The sequence below is a fragment of the Tubulanus polymorphus genome, chromosome 8, assembly GCF_964204645.1.
Source record: "Tubulanus polymorphus chromosome 8, tnTubPoly1.2, whole genome shotgun sequence".
Taxonomy (NCBI): Eukaryota; Metazoa; Nemertea; class Palaeonemertea; order Tubulaniformes; family Tubulanidae; genus Tubulanus; species Tubulanus polymorphus.
The window spans coordinates 7,883,101-7,898,584 of NC_134032.1; the positions used below are offsets into that span (position 1 = coordinate 7,883,101).

At 36.1% G+C, this 15,484-nt stretch overlaps 1 protein-coding gene across 1 annotated transcript; it reads left to right on the plus strand.

Annotated features, from left to right (window-relative positions):
- The first annotated feature begins 5,457 nt into the window (after positions 1–5,457).
- On the plus strand, positions 5,458–7,130 carry LOC141910317 (uncharacterized). The gene is made up of 4 exons (XM_074801052.1): positions 5,458–5,599; positions 6,139–6,149; positions 6,381–6,597; positions 6,973–7,130. The coding sequence occupies exons 1-4, from the start codon at positions 5,458–5,460 to the stop codon at positions 7,128–7,130; spliced, it is 528 nt and encodes a 175-aa protein (XP_074657153.1).
- Positions 7,131–15,484: the final 8,354 nt, after the last annotated feature.

Below are 15,484 nucleotides of genomic sequence, written 5' to 3' on the forward strand. Positions count from 1 at the left end.
TGTAAAACGAACACAGGATATTTCATACTATTTTGCTTCCATCAATCCTCCTTTGACATCATCGAGTTATCTGATAAGACACTCCTTCCAGAGAAGAAGGTTGCTGCCATCATTAATGACATCAGCCGATTACCCCAAACCCTTCCGGAAAGATGGCTGGCTTCATAAATACCCCTAGGGGTATGAATTCATTGAAGCAGCACCACGCAGATACCGGTACTTCATGTTGCCAGAACCCGCATTGATTTGGGACCGACAAAATTTTAATTTTGCGAATTAAATTCTTTTCAGTAGACTTCGCTCAAGTCGGACCTTATGGCAGTTGATTTATCACTTGGGTGCTATTCTTTCTAGGATAATAGTGTCCCAAAAATATCCCGAGTAGTTAATAGGTTATCTGTGTTAATGGGTTCTAACTGAACGGAGTCTAATGTATCTTGCATTAATGGACTTAATCAACCCCGATCCTCCCATGCATTTACCGCCGGCCCTTCCTACCGGCAGGTTTTCTCAATGTACATCTCTATACAAATAGATAGTAAAACACCCCCGATATACTGCCATACTCTGTACCGCCAAAATCATTCTGCACCGATGTGGGCGGTATATCGGGGGCTGACTATAGGTGGACCTTAAATGAGTTTTATTTTTGTAGAGAATAAAATGTTTTGTGAGATCACGCGGAGTCACGTGTTACTTATCAGTTGTCAGTTACTCCTTGCCTCCGCCCCTCCTGACAACGTGGCTAAGCATTCCTTCGGAGAAACACGAGTAGGATACTTCGTTATTTTCACTGACTTCAATTCAATATTTTCACTGACTGCGTTTTACTGAATTCATTTCGTTCACTTATATTTCAATCATTCAAGGTTAGTGCTTAAATTTGAAGTCGATTATGCCGATTGACGTGCTTATTATGGGTCACTCCTTTGTGCATCGTCTCAGGACTTTCGAGCAGGAGCGCTTTTCCAATCTAGGCCTAGACCCAGACGTGGTAAAATTGCATTTTTTAGGTTTTGGAGGCGCTACAGTTTTACCGGGTGTAAAATCTATCCAACGGTGCCTGCCGAGTTTTGGTTCAAAATTTGACGTAGTATTCCTCCACTTAGGCGGAAACGATTTAGCCCGTTCAGACCCAAAAAGCTTGGCCTTTTCTTTGGTTGCATTGAGCAATTTTCTGTGCAGCACGTACAGCGTGACACACTTATTAATTGGTCAGTCTCTGTTAGTATCATGCTTGATTTAAAAAAAGCATTTGACACTATTGATCATTCTATATTATTAGACAAGTTGTATAGTTACGGAATTCGAGGGGTTGCTCATTCATGGTTCAAATCCTACCTCACTAACCGCTTACAGCAAGTGTCGTTCAAGAACTATTTATCTGATGTCAGTCCCATTCCTATAGGGGTACCTCAGGGTTCCATCTTAGGGCCCTTGCTATTCATTTTGTTTGTTAATGACATCGTTTATTCTTGTAATTTAAACTTTTTACTATTTGCTGACGATACGACTGCCATTAACTCTCATTCCGATCTGAATATACTGCAATCAAATACTAATGTTGAGCTCACTAAACTGTTTAACTGGCTAAACTCCAATAGGCTATCTGCTAATCTGTTGAAAACGAATCATATGCTTTTCCATAAAAAGATCAATATTCTTGATGATATCGACCTTGTAATGGGTAATGTTTCAATTGCTAGAAACAGAGAAACAAAATTCCTTGGTGTAATAATTGATGACAGCCTAACATGGAACTCCCACATAAACAAGCTGTGCTCTATTGTTAGCAGAAATATTGGTGTATTAAGAAAAGCACGACGTATTTTTCCTAGATCCGCGCTCATCAAGTTATTCAACGGTTTCATCCTTCCGTATCTACAGTACTGTAATATCGTCTGGGCATCTAATTATGTAACTAGGTTACGACCCCTTATTTTGCTTCAAAAACGCGCTATTCGCATTGCTAGTGGGGTAAATTTTTTAGAACACACTACTCCACTGTTCAAAAAGTCGTATCAACTCAAACTTCAAGACATCAATGTGTTCCAAAATTCTGTACTGATGTATAAATCTGTCCATGTGTTGCTGCCTGTCAAATTGTCCAATAGTTTAATTCGTATTTCTGATCTTCATTCCCACAACACCCGTAACTCTAATCAATTTCGTTTACCTTATTACAGAACCAATATCAGGATGTTTTCTCCTAACATTAATTGTATTAGAGTCTGGAATTCTCTTCCAACTGAACTTCAGCAAGCATCCAACATAGATATATTCAAGCGGAATTTGAAAAGACATATAATAGGATTGTATTAATACTTATCATACTTGTGTTTAACATCATGTCCATCCATTCCGCCAGGGCATTAGGCTTTTTTTCATTAAAAGTATACCCCCCTTTGGGGTCCCTTTTTGTCCTTTTTCTTTACTACGCTTTACAGTGTAGAAGTACTTTCTGTAACTTTTCTTTCATGTAATAGTGATGACTGTATTTCTGTATTGTATCTCTTTAGTGAAGAAATAAACTTATTATTATTATATTATATTATTATAGTCGCTCAGGCGTCTGTCCCCTCCGACAAATTTCAATTCTAAGCTAATAGTATTCAACGAAACCGTGAAACGTTTAGTGTGTGAATCCTTAAATATAACTTTTTGGCAACACAGAGGTTTTTGGGCTGATATCCGGCCATTTCTTCTGAGAGATGGTGTACGTTTAAATGCAAAAGGCATGAAAAAATATGCTTTTAGTGTGAAGGCAGCTATTGGCCACGCCACTAAGAAATATTTCTAATAGCTTGGTTTGAAGCAAGATACATCGTCTATTTGTCATCAATAAGTTATATGTGTTTCAATTTGATTATGAATTTTACATATTCTTTTTACATATCTGACATGCATTTATGCAATTTTTAGTTACATGTGTTTTGGGGTTTTTACTTAAACGTACTCCCTGTTCTCAGGGGGTGGCATGTACTTTACCTATACATGTGTTTTGGGGTTTTTACTTCAACGTACTCCCTGTTCTCAGGGGGTGGCATGTACTTTACCTATACATGTGTTTTGGGGTTTTTACTTCAACGTACTCCCTGCTCTCAGGGGGTGGCATGTACTTTACCTATACATGTGTTTTGGGGGTTTTTACCTCAACGTACCCCCTGTTTTCAGGGGGTGGCATGTACTTTACCTATACATGTGTTTTGGGGTTTTTACCTCAACGTACCCCCTGTTTTCAGGGGGTGGCATGTAATTTACCTATACATGTGTTCTGGGGTTTTTTACCTCAACGTCCCCCTGTTCTCAGGAGGTGGCATGTATTCTATCGTTACATGTGTTTTGTGGCCCTCGCCGCAACCTACCCCTATTCTTTTCGGGGGTGGCATGTATTCTATAGATACATACTTTAAATAGATATATATATATATATATATATATATATATATATATATATATATATATATATATATATATATATATATATATATTCCATCTTTGTAACGTGTTTTTCTCTCAAAGGACGTTATGTTGTAAAAAACCCTTTGTTTGATAATTCATCGGAATCTTGCGGTTGTTTTTCATACTATTTCCATGATATACGCATTCGGCCAAGATGCTGTTCAATTTTCTGCTGGTTTTTTTTTCTATTTGCTAATTTTTTGGATGCCGAGAGCCACGAGAGCTAAGCGTGCAGTCACCAGTAGACAAAAACGCCCTCGTTCGTCTGCGCTTACTGAAGCGGTTGCCACCCCCGTCAATGCCAGGGACCAACCAACTAACCAAACCAACAACCAACAACCAACCAACAGCCAAACAACCAACAACCAGATGCGAATGCCGTCGCGGATATAGTCATTCAAAGACTCATCGATAGTCATCTGCTACCAACACGCGACGCCACACAGAACTGCTTCCCGACTCCTGTAGTGAATTCTTCCAATCCTGGTGACGTCACACGGAACTTCTTTTCGACACCTGTGGAGAATCCTCCCATTCCTGGTGAGCAACTTATCAGCGAGTTACTTACGTCCTCGCTTCCTTTGGACTTAGCAGTGTCGGAAAAAATAAAGTCCGATATTTGGGCAGATAGATATATTGATTTGTCGGCTCTTTTGATCGGTACTAAATCTGCCGAAGTTGACACACTTCGTGCTACCCTTTCTGAGAAAGGAGACTTAACATTGTGTAAACCTAGACGCAAACAGTTGTCATCCATTTACGAATGGAACAAAACATTCGATATCTTCATGTCTGTCTACGTGCAAAGACATTCCGATGTTCAGGTTTTCCGTCAGCTGTTGAAATATGCTAGCACTATCCGTCAATTTGCTAACGATTTTGGTTTTCCCGCCGCAAAGAGCTACGATGAGCAATTCCGCCGATTCAGAGCGGTTTCTCCATCTCTGGCGTGGTCAAAAGTTCACGATGAACTCTGGCTACGGTGTAGTACTATAAGATCGGTAGATCAAAAGAAGCCCTTTCTTGCGAAGCCCCACCGACAGACAAAGCGTTTTCCGGTCGGTTTCTGCTGGAAATTCTGCCAGACTGGAACCTGCCAGTATAAGCTCTGTAGAAGAAAGCATGAATGCCCCCATTGCGGTAAAAAACATGCAGCCGACTCATGCACTGCCCAAAATTATTCCGACACCAATAAAACCACACAACTTAGATAATTTGCTAATTGGTTTCAAACAACGGAAGTTTCTGGTAGATGGTTTTACTTACGGGTTTCGTTTAGGATCAGCTACTCAAAGACCATATACTTTGGACATCCCAAAGAATCACAAAAGTTTTTTAGATTGTCCTTCCATAGCGAAGGAAAAAATTCTGCATGAATTTGACCTAGGCCGTATTGCCGGTCCTTTCACCACACCTGTTCATAAAAATTATGTATGTAGCCCAATGGGTATAATAGCAAAAAAAGAATCTGGAAAATTTAGACTCATTCACGATCTGTCCTTTCCAGAGGGGTCCTCAGTAAACGACTTTGTAGAGGACGATCATAAAAAAGTGTCATATGACAACATCGAATCCGTTATTTCACTAGTTCAATTATATGGGCGCGGGTGCCTTATGGCCAAAGCAGATATTCAAGACGCCTTTCGTTTAATACCCGTCCATCCAGACGATTATCATTTGTTGATGTTTACTTATAACAATATGTATTACTATGACCGTTGCCTGCCGATGGGTTGCGCATCATCCTGTCAATTATTTGAAGTATTCAGTTCAGCAATACAATGGATTCTATTGAATAAGAAAGACGTTCAGCATATCTCCCACCTATTAGACGACTTTTTCTTTATCGGGAGGCCCATTTCTAATCAGTGTAACTTAGCTTTGCACTCATTTTTCGAAATTTGTACAGAAACCGGGATTCCCGTAAAACACGATAAGACTGTTCATCCCGGTACATGTTTAATAATATATGGTATTGAAATAGATTCAGACGCTATGGAAGCGCGTCTGCCATTAGATAAAGTGGAAAAAATTCGTGCCCAATTGTTGGACAATAAGTGCAAAAAGTCGGTGACGCTCAAGGAACTACAGTCACTGCTAGGCCTGCTCAATTTCGCTTGCAGCGTAATCATACCCGGTAGGGCGTTTCTACGGTGCCTCTGCGATCTGACTTGTGGAATATCCCGGCCACATCACAGAATTAGGCTAAATAACGAAGCGAGATCTGATTTAACCGCGTGGTGGTCTTTCGTAAACCATTTTAATGGTAAATCATGTTTCTTATATTCATCGTGGACACCGTCTGACGCTATTCGTTTGTATAGTGATGCTGCGGGATCGAAAGGTTTTGCAGCTGTTTTCGGTTCTCGTTGGTTCTCGGGTGGCTGGCAACATGATATGCTTGACCACCACATCACGATAAAAGAGTTCTTTCCCATAGTATTAGCGTTAGAAATATGGGGCGGTAACCTAAGAAACCATAAAATACTTTTTATGACCGACAACGCAGCTGTCGCACATATCATTAACAAAATGACCTCTACTGATAAGGTCATTATGCGTCTGGTCAGACGTTTGGTGCTGGCAGCAATGAAATATAATGTATTTATTCGGAGCGAGCATATTGCAGGGTACACTAATGTGATCAGTGACAAGTTGTCCCGTTTCTGTTTTCAGGAGGCCAGGCAGTATGCACCGTGGCTGAACAGACTGCCAACTCCTATACCACCGGCCAGCTACAGAATATAGTGCAATTTCTTTTCACCAGGTCCGTCGCTCCTTCCACCAGGGCTGCATATCGTCGCGCGGTTGAGCATTTTCAGAAATTTTTGGTGAACGTCGGCCACCAGGAGCCCTTCTTTCCCTCTTCTGAAGATACTATATCGAAATATATAGCGCATCGGTTTCTGTCAGGTTAGAGCAGTCCCTCTATTTTTTCATACATTTCAGCAATTAGCTTTTACCATAAATCAGCTCGCCTACCTGACCCCACTGCATCTTTCTTTATAAGAAAAATCCTAAAAGGCGTCGCAAATTCCATCCCGAGCAGCCCTGACGCCCGTTTACCCATTACAATAGATATTTTGACTCGGTTGGTTGCCGCGATACCCGTCGTAATGGGCGAGGGCTTCGACGGTATTTTGCTCAAGTCTATGTTCGTCTTGTGTTTTCATGCATTTTTGCGGGTCGGCGAGATATCGGTTAAGTCTAGTGGCCATGCGACTAAGGTATTACAAAAACATCAGGTCACCTTGTTCCATGGTCCTAATTTAACGCCGATGTTACGCGTCTGTATCACGGACTACAAGCATAGTGATTTGATACCAAAACCATTGCTGTTGCCAAAGCATTCAAACCCATCCGTTTGTCCGGTCACAATTATATCTCATTACCTCCATGTGAGCAAGCATACGTCCGGTCCATTTTTTCAATTTCGAGATGGTGCAGCTGTATCGTATGTTTTTTTTGCAAAATCGCTAATAAAGTTGATATCATTTCTCGGCCTGCCAGTGGCCAGCTATACATCGCATAGCTTTCGGATTGGCGCCGCAACCAATGCCGCAACGAACGGGGTCCCCGAGCCAGTCATTCGAGAGTTAGGACGATGGAAGTCAGACGCTTTCAAACGATACATTAGAATCAATCCGGCCGGGACGGGACGACACTAATGACGCATTGACGCAATTTTAGATGCTAAAACTTTAATTTTGAGGGCCAGATTTTGTCTGCCTCACGTCGTTACCTTGTTTTTGTATTAAATAATGATTTTCCAAAGTAATTTGATAGCTTTGAGGAGGCCCAGACGTTAGTCTGCCTCCCTGTGCACGTATGTACTTAACTACGTATGTACACTTATATGTACATAACCCTTGTATATGTTAGTTTATATCTTATATATGACATCTTGTGCTTTAAATTTTAACGAATGATATTAGTTTCAATTTGAATTCATACGTTTTTTGGAGAGCCAGAATATTTCCCTGCCTACACGGGTTATTCAAAATCGTATCGTAACGTCTTACTCAAATACGGTTCATAATATTTGCTTGATCATAATGTTTGGTTGAGGGCCAGATGTTGTCTGCTTCACCATCCAATACTAAAACTCAATTACACACGTATCATTCGTAAGAGGGCCAGATGTTGTCTGCCTCGTATGTCTATGTTACAGACTCACCCCTCTCTTGATATATGGAAACGACCTCGGTTTGGCCTGGATGTTTGTTTCAAACATCTTGTGGCGATTTTTTGGCCAAACTTTTCGCAAAATATATACATGTATGTTTCAATTTGCAACAATTTTGTAATAAACTTAGTTTCACCAGTCATTTATACTAATAAATGACCTTTATCAATCAACTACATGTCTTGTTTATTTTGCTTCAAACAAAGCTCGTTGTTTTCCATTTCTCACGGAGCGTGGATATCATAAATGAGTTTTATTTTTGTAGAGAATAAAATGTTTTGTGAGATCACGCGGAGTCACGTGTTACTTATCAGTTGTTAGTTACTCCTTGCCTCCGCCCCTCCTGACATCGTGGCTAAGCATTTCTTCGGAGAAACACGAGTAGGATACTTCGTTATTTTCACTGACTTCAATTCAATATCCCACCCTTAATTCCCTCCCCTTTTCTTATGTGAAAATTTGTATACATTCGTATTGGGTGTATTTATTGTTGAATGTTGTCACATCATATGATTAATTATTTGGCGATTTTTTGGCCAAACTTTTCGCAAAATATATACATGTATGTTTCAATTTGCAACAATTTTGTAATAAACTTAGTTTCACCAGTCATTTATACTAATAAATGACCTTTATCAATCAACTACATGTCTTGTTTATTTTGCTTCAAACAAAGCTCGTTGTTTTCCATTTCTCACGGAGCGTGGATATCATAAATGATATCCAGGGAGAAACACACTAGCTAATAGGATGTTATGGTTAGCGGTATAAGTCCCCTCGGTAAAAATCGCCATTTCTTCAAAGTAGGTGAAAATCCCCCTCCTGAATGTAGTGTAAGTAGATACAATCTTAAGGTCAATTAATTCGTATAATTGATACATATAATAAATCCTCTCTGTCGCGTCTTTCCGTAATGGCACCTGCTAAAATCCAGACCTCATGTCAAGCTTCGAGAAAACCTGGGCACCGTGTAAACGCGAAAGAATATCATCGAGCTTTTTCATCGGATACGCATCCGATTTAGTTTTGACATTCAACTTTCGATAATCCACGCACATACGGAAGTTTCCGTTCGGTTTCGGCACCCATGGCGATTTCGACTCTTCTATCACGCCGTTGCGCAACATTTCCGGAATTTGTTCCTCAGCGGCCTGACGTTTCGCAGGAGACAGATTGTACGGTTTCTGTCTAACTGGGGTGGTGTCATCTAAAACAATCTCGTGTTGTAAAACGCTCGTTCTACCCGGAGTATCACTTATAACGTCCGAAAATTCGCTCAAAATCGCTTCAACGGCCTCGCGGCGTTGAGCACTGCTGAACGGTTCAGCAACGCGCGAATCGACGACAGGTGGTTTATCGAACTCGACTTGTTGAGGACGACGGATCTCGGTGCCCAACAACGGCCATTTAACCACAGGATGTGATGTTGAGATCCAGTAATCTCCCGCAGCGAAATACACAATATACGGCTCTGTAGATGAAGTCTCGACCAATCAAAACCGGAGTCGACATCGACTCCACGACGACACATTCCACACTCAGCGACAAGCCACAGCAGCCAATGTCTAGCATGACGATACCCGATGGCGAGAAGGTGGAACCTTCAAACCATTGCAGAATGGTCTCATTACGTTTTACTGGCTGGACGCCACACAATTCGTCGGTTACTAACGTTACCGAAGCGACCGAATCGACCGATTAACGGCCGTGGATCGGAAAACGACCTGTCTGGAACAAACTCAGGTGCGTTCGCCCTTAACGACGACGGGCGATACCCCTGACGGTTACGAATTTCACCTCCTTACGACGTTTGTGCCCTAATTCACCGCAATGGTAGCATATTCCCTATCACTTAACGAAAAGTAATGAAATTGAAAGAGACTTTGTGAACCGAAAAAGTTTTCATTCGATAAATGCGCAGGGTGTGTGTAATGCCGATGGTAAGTTCAAGGCCGGAAATTAACACGATACTGTCCGATTTGGCAATGTTCTGCGCGTATAGTGCCTTTTTTTCTTTTCAATGCGGTGTACCATCCAAGTAATTTGTCAGAAACAAATGCAAACCCCTCTCTTATAGAGATTCTCACTGGTGAGAATAAAAAAATTTAACTTGCCAGTACGGTGCCGGCCCTTGATCCTTGTTTGTGATGTATCATTATTCCCATAAAAACATAAAAAGTTCCCTGCCTCTATCCATCATTGCACGCAGGACCGTTTACAGAGTCGAAATGAAGCAATCTAGCGTAGGTCCTGGGCCAAATGCTCATGGATATATATATCAATATTTTGATTATCAGAGGGAGGGAGGGAGGGAGGGAGAGAGGGAGGGAGAGAGGAGGAGAGGGAGGGAGGGAGGGAGGGAGGGAGGGAGGGAGGGAGCACGGATCGTTGTACGCACCGTTTCTCCCAGCTACCCTCGACGATCTCAATCTTTTGACTGTCTTTGCTCGAACTTCGTCTCGAACTTTTTCCCGTCGACCTCTTTCTCTTCGCGATGTAATTTCTTTTGAGTCGCGTAATCATCAGCGAACATAGCGAGTTCCAGCGCACTCAGTTCATCTGTGAAAGTTTCATCCGAAAAGTGTCGCCTCGAAGATTGGACAAAAACTGGTCGGAAACGAGTCTATCCAGAATTCTAACATATTCCGAATTTCCCAGTAGCGAATCCGACGGCTTCAAACAGTATCTGGCATATTCTTCCAGTCGCGCGACGAAATCCACGAACGTTTCGGTGTGATTTTTCGTTTCCCTACGGAACTTCAGACGATACGCGGATGGTGTCAATCTGTATCTGACAAATATCGCATCTTTTACCGTTTTGCACACCTTTGTATCGCCATCACTTAACGAAAAGTACGCCTGCTGCACCGGACCGGTCAGATACGGTTCTAACACACTCGTTAAATCGCTGGATGGAATTCCGTACCTATTCGCTAAATTTTCAAAAACACGGAACCAGTGATGTATGTCATCATTCTCGGACAGTTTAGTCATTTCATTAATTTTAGCAGGAGAATCTCGAGGTCGGCTCCGACTATCCGAAATCAGTTTCTGTACAGTGTCCAAAAAGCTTCGTTATCCTCGCGACGAGTAACGGAAAAATGTTCCAGCAATCCTTTAAAACTCTTTTCAGTGTCGAGAAGAGGTGATGACGGTGTAACTGGAGGGGTGTATGGAGAAACGGGTGATTTTTACCACGACAAATTGACAATCAGTGGCGAAAAAAGCTAATTTTTGGAAAAAGTAAACGATTTTTTAAAAGCTACCCATATTTATTTTATATCATCGCTTCGCAAATTTTTCAAATAAAATGATGGTAACGACAAAATTCTGATTTTACTTATGATATTTTAATGATAACCGTTAGAAGATGTTAGGCTTCAGGACCCGGTTCCACAGTTGTTGATTAACTTTTAACTCAGAGTTAAATTCCCTAACTCAGAGGTAAAAGTAACTCACAGTTAAGTCCGGTTCCACAGTTGTGTGTTAAATTTAACTCTAGAGTCAAATTCCTTAACTCAGGGTGAAATTCTAACTCTGGGTCAGACCTGAATTAAAATGCTTAACTCAGAGTTTAAAATGGCGGCATTCTACTTATTAGCGAGTAGAGAAGCCAAGAATAAAGAATATCGAAGGATTACAAATCAACTGGAAATCACGGATGTTGAATGCTATAATAGATATCGCTTTACAAGAGCGGGTGTGCAGAGAATCGTTGAAATATGTAAGTAATAGGGGTTTAGTTGTTCTATACCAAAGGTCGAACGGTCGAGCTCGTAAAAAATGAAAAACATAAAAATAATAACAATTTCTACTTGAATTACTCGCGAAACTTATAAAAAATGAAAAATAATTCTCACACACTCGAATTTATTTTTCATTTTTACTCGCTAGAAAAAGTGTGAGTAAAGTGTGAGTGAAATAAATTCGAGCGTGTGAGAGTAATTTTTCATTTTTTATGAGTTTCACTCCTAATTCAAGTAGAAATTGTTATTATTTTCATATTTTTCATTTTTTAATGAACACGACCATTCAACTTTAACCTGAAAGCCCATTACCCCTATTACTCTTAAAATATTCATATACATGAATAAAATATATATGAATAACATATAAATTGATAGATTATTCAATATAAAAGTGTGAGTGAAATAATTCATATTTAAAACATTGAATATTTATATTTGAATGAGTTTTAATAAAAGTTTTGTTATAAAAATGAAGAAAGAAGAAGAAGAACCCAACTTTAAAATCGAAATCAATGAAACCAATAAATCATTTTCACAGTCTTAAATTAAAAATTATATTTCAGCAACAAATTTAGTGTCCGCAAGGTATTATAAAATCGATAATATTACTATGATTAATCAAATATTATCAAATGAAACATATTTAATTATTGAACTAGTAGATACTTTTGATAATGGCGTTAAAAATCCTAAATTGTTCAATACAGTTTTTAATTTTAAAGGAACTTTAGATGAAAACATAATTAATATTATATTATATGAATAAAAAAACAATAAGTTAAATAAGTTAGTATTAGATAAAGTAACTTATTGTTTTTTTATTTAAATCTATTTGATTTTTATTCGCGCTATTGGTTAACAAGAATTGACTAGAATTCAAATAGATTTAACAAGAAATTCAATAACTTTAACTGTTAGTATCACTCGTGTATTATTTCATTGTTTCTCTTATTGAATAAGCCAACTAACTAATATCACTCTTGTATTATCCTAGTCAAATGTAAAGAATTTACAATATCATACTTGAATGAATTAAAACATAAATTACTTCTTTTACTTCATTTTCAGAAATAAAGCATAATATGTATTTGATACCATTAATACGTATTAAATACCATTAATACGTATTTGATACGTATTTAATACATATTTAATACATTGATACCTCAACCCTCCTTTTTTAACGTAAATATAATTTACTTATTTTCATACATTTCAACTAATATATTTTATATTTTCAGCGATTTCTTATTTTGAATCATATAATTTTTCATCAAGTTCATGAATATATTTATGAGTTTTTAAACTCTTTAAATTTTTATATCTTTTATTGCATATTTCACAGCATTTAATATTATTCAATCTATCTGAAATATAATTCATATTTTCTATTTATTCAGTGTATCTAATTTTACAGCAATCATAGAATTCTAACAACTTTTTTATACTATAAATTGAAAAAGAAAATAAACCTGTAAGCATAATAATTGATTTAATATTCTGTTGATTTTTATATATTAGATGTAATAAGTTTAATATATTTTCACTCATTTATTTATTTAATTAATTCACTAATCTGATTCAATAACTTTTTTATGATTATTTTTATTTCCATTTAATTTTTTCAATTTCTTGCTCAATTTTATATTTTCATTCATCAAATCCATACTAATATTCTCATAGTATAAATGAAGCGCAGCCAATATTAATCCTCCTGCTACAAGATAATGTTTCAAATCACTTTTCCCAGTTGGGATGAAACCATCCATTTATTTAAGAAAGAAATTAAACAGTTTATAAAATATTAAATATTTATATGTTTCAATTCAAATAACAATTAAACTTACTACTAATTCTTTATGCCGCTGAGAATTATATTTTTGCTTGTGCGTAATCAATTTTATCACCTGATATTCTGTTATATTATTCTTAATTATTTCTTTATCGAAAAATTCATTTGATATGTAAATATTTTCATCATTATGAATTAAAATTAGATGGCGCAATTTATTTCTAAAATATCTAGGATTAATGAAATCAATATTATATTCAGAATTATCTTTCAATAGTTCTAAACGCTCGCATTGCTTAATTTTCATCATATTGTTAAGTTTCATTTTTCTTAAATAATCAGATTCTTTACGTATATCACATACATTTATGAAATCATTAGAATTTATCTTTAAATATTCAGTATATTTTTTCATCAATTCAAAATCCATTTTATCAATTATTTCAAAATGATCGTGTGTTATCTTCTTTACTTGGAAAATAGGTTTTTCTAATTTTGATAAAATAAAGTGTCTATCAGGGCTATGAACGCCTATTTTTAACTTTTTGATGATTTTTTCTATCGAAGACAATTCAAAATAATTATTATTTAATACGTCTAATTGTAATGTTTTTATCAATAATTCTCTTAAACCTGTAGTAGTTTCATAAAAGCCTTGATCTGTTAAAATATAACTGAAATAAAGATCTGTTATACATTTACATTGAGTTGAAAAACCTCTAATTTCAAAAATTGTATTATTGTCAATTCCAGATATTTTAGGAGTATAATCATTTAATTTCACTTCAGGAATTATTTCAAGTTTTTTAAATTCTGTCTCAAATAATTCATTATCAATATCTAATTGTTGCTTTAATTCATTACAAATTTTGTTTCTATTTTCATCTATATCTTCTTGTAATTGTTTAAGTTCTTTCATCTCTTCTAACTTTTTAAATTCACTTTTAGATAATAATTTTAAATCAAAATCTTCTTCAATATCAAGTGCATCTAATTTATAAAAAGGTTTAGATTTTATATTGTATCTCTTTTTTAAAGTTGTAAAACTAATTCCTGTTTCACGTAATTTAAATCTAAATATAAATTTATTCAATACTGTAAACATTGAATTAGTTGAAGATATAACAGTTGCTCCTTCAGTTTTAATATATTTTTTTGCTTCAATAATGAATTCTGATTTATCATCATTTTGATCAATTGTTAGGTATAAACATGGGATATTCTTAATTGTAAACATTGATAAAATAAGTAAAAAGGAGGACTCTTCAATATTTTTACTTATCCTAGATTTATATCCTATAAATTTCCTTGCTAATAAATCACCATAATAACAGAAATAAAAGCATTTTTCAATCAAATCATAAATACATACAGTCTGTTGAACCTCATCAAATAATGATTTAAGTTGTAAATATGTAGGTGAATAGTAAATATTTTCTTTTTTTAAGTATTGTTTTATTTTTTCCATCACTTTTAATCCTCTTTTAAATGAAATACTTGTTATTTCAATTCTAATCAATCCTGTTTCAATTGATTTTTCAAATGATTCTTTTATTTTTCTAGCAATTTATGTAACTCATTAAATTTGAACCGAAATTTATATTTACACCAGGAGATTTGAATTGACATGCTGTTTTATTATAGATCTTTATTTTATCATCCTTATGTAATGCTGAAACACAACTATTGGAAAATTCTTTTAGAACTTTATATTTTATATTTTCGAACATTGATTTTATTTCATCTGAATTAAATGATCCTTTAAAATCTTGTGTCACATCTACATCTAATATATTGTAATTTTTTTCATTTAATAATTTTTCAATATTATCTATTTTCTGTATTAATTCATTTAAATTTTGATTGCATAATGAAATTTTAAATACAGCAATATAATCTGTTAATTTTAATTCTTGATTAATTCTACTTAATATATATGATTTTGAATTATCATCATGAATTGTTAAAACACGTGTAATTTTTATAGCTAAGTTATCCAATATAATATCTCCTTGATTAAAACATTCTTTAATTTCATAATGTGTTATCTTTCTCTGATTAACGTTTAGAAAAGTTGTTCTATTTTCTTTAATAATTTCTTTTTCTAACATGATTTTATATAGCATTATATTATCGCAAAATATATCTGATGTTTCAATTAATTCATTATTTTCAGATTTATAATACTTATTTATATTTACTCCTGAAATATCTGCTAAATTATTGTTAACAGTTAAATAATATAATATTGAATTTATATATTTATTACTCATGTCTTTCGCGGGAACTTTAATT